At 43.9% G+C, this 1,858-nt stretch overlaps 1 protein-coding gene across 1 annotated transcript; it reads right to left on the bottom strand.

Annotated features, from left to right (window-relative positions):
- Positions 1 to 515: 515 nt before the first annotated feature.
- Positions 516 to 764, bottom strand: LOC118840976 (NADH dehydrogenase [ubiquinone] 1 alpha subcomplex subunit 3-like). Its single transcript, XM_036748369.1, has one exon. It carries the CDS (start codon positions 762 to 764, stop codon positions 516 to 518), a length of 249 nt encoding a protein of 82 aa, XP_036604264.1.
- Between the last annotated feature and the right edge of the window lie 1,094 nt (positions 765 to 1,858).

Raw genomic sequence — 1,858 nt, 5'->3', positions numbered from 1 at the left:
TTAAGAAATAAAACAAGCATTTCCATAACATAGTAGAATAGAAAAAAAGATGATTATACATGAAAATGCAAATCTATTATACACAACTTGCTATTCCTTTTAAATATATAATAAAGTCATCATGTAACTTTATTTTTCCTTTTTTCTTTCCTCTCCACACCACACCCCCACCCTAGAGATGGCTACAATTAAACACAAATATGTGGTGTATAAATATATATGTATGTATATATATATATGTAAAATCATTCTCTACATCCCTTTATCAGTTCTTTCTCTGGATACAGATAGCATCTTCCTTCATAGATCCTTTGTAGTTAATTTGGGTATTTATAATAGTCAAATTGACTTAGTCACTCAAAGTTGTTCTTAAAACAATACTGTTGTTACTGTATACAGTGTTCTCTTGGTTCTGCTCATTTTGCTCTTTGTTATTTTGTGCAAGTCTTCCCATGTTTTTCTTTTTTTTTGAGAAGACAGGATGTTTATTGGGGGACAGAGGGGAGGTGGAGGATTCACAGATTCTTCAGCCTTTGGAGAGAAGGCCCCTGGGGATCCTGGGGGTGGCTGGGGATGTCGGGCATGTTGCCATCATCTCGGATGGGAACGGGGTAGTTGTAAGGGGTCGCACGGTTGATCATGCCTGCGTACTTGGTATAGGGGCTCAGGGGGGGCATGAGCAGGGTACCGATGGCGAAGGATGCTGTCAGCACTGGCTCCTTGGCCCAGGCCTCCTTCAGGAACCGGCCCAGTCTGCCTGCCATGTTGGCCACTTTCCTTTTCCCCCATGTTTTTCTAAGATCATCAAGTTCATCATTTCTTATTTCACAATCATATACTAACTGGGGAATAGCTGATAAAACCAGTCTTAAACTGAAAGTGGACTAAGGACTATGAGGACCTCACAGGGACAGACTATTTCCAAGGTAAGCTACTCAAGCATATGGAATCAACTTGAGACTGGAAACGTCTGGATCTCTCTTTCCTCCTCCCTCCGCCCTGCCTCCCCTTACTTTCCTGAAAGACATCTCTCTCTCTCCCTCTCTCTCTCTCTCTCTCTCTCTCTCTCTCTCTCTCTCTCTCTCTGTCTCTGTCTCTGTCTCTGTCTCACTGTCTCTCTCTGGCTCTGGCTCTTGCTCTGGCTCTCTGGCTCTGTCTCTGTCTCTGTCTCTCTCTGTCTCTGTGTCTCCCTCTCTCTCTCTTCCTCTCTGTCTCTCTATCTCTCTGTCTCTCTGTCTCTCTCTCTGTCTCCCTCTCTCTGTCTCTCTCTGTCTCTCTGTCTCTCTCTCTCTGATGCAAAACTGAGTTATTCTTTTAGATATCCATCGTTTCTAATCCAAATCCTCTCCTCCATTAACTCAAATTCTTCATTTTAAACTCCCTTTTTTATATCTCCCCCTTCCCTCCAGTCTCAGTCATCTTGCTCCATTTGATATATACCCTGTGACCAGAACCTCATCCACTCCTCAGAGAACAATAGCGTGGTTGAGGACCCAAACCCAAGACTGTCAGCGTGTTGTGCAGTCAGGTCCAGGAATTCCAGGAAGAGACAAAACATCCCACCCAGTTGATCCAATTACAGAATTTAATAAATAATATCCCAACCACACAGGAAGAGTACTAGAAGATATGTGCACATCTTTGGTCCACTGTCAAATGCTATGTTTCTCCCTTTGTCTGGCCCTGGGGGAACAAGGCTACATATCTAACTGCCCCCAAGTCAACTATATCCAAACATCTCAGATTCCACGGCCTGTGAGGATTTTTTAGCCTTGCCCTCCCATCTGTTCTTTCTGTTACACACACACACACACACACACACACACACACACACACGCACGCACACACGCACACACGC

The sequence above is a fragment of the Trichosurus vulpecula genome, chromosome 3, assembly GCF_011100635.1.
Source record: "Trichosurus vulpecula isolate mTriVul1 chromosome 3, mTriVul1.pri, whole genome shotgun sequence".
Lineage (NCBI taxonomy): Eukaryota > Metazoa > Chordata > Mammalia > Diprotodontia > Phalangeridae > Trichosurus > Trichosurus vulpecula.
The sequence above is the reverse complement of the archived record's forward strand: the minus strand, read 5'-3'. Positions and strand labels throughout refer to the sequence as shown.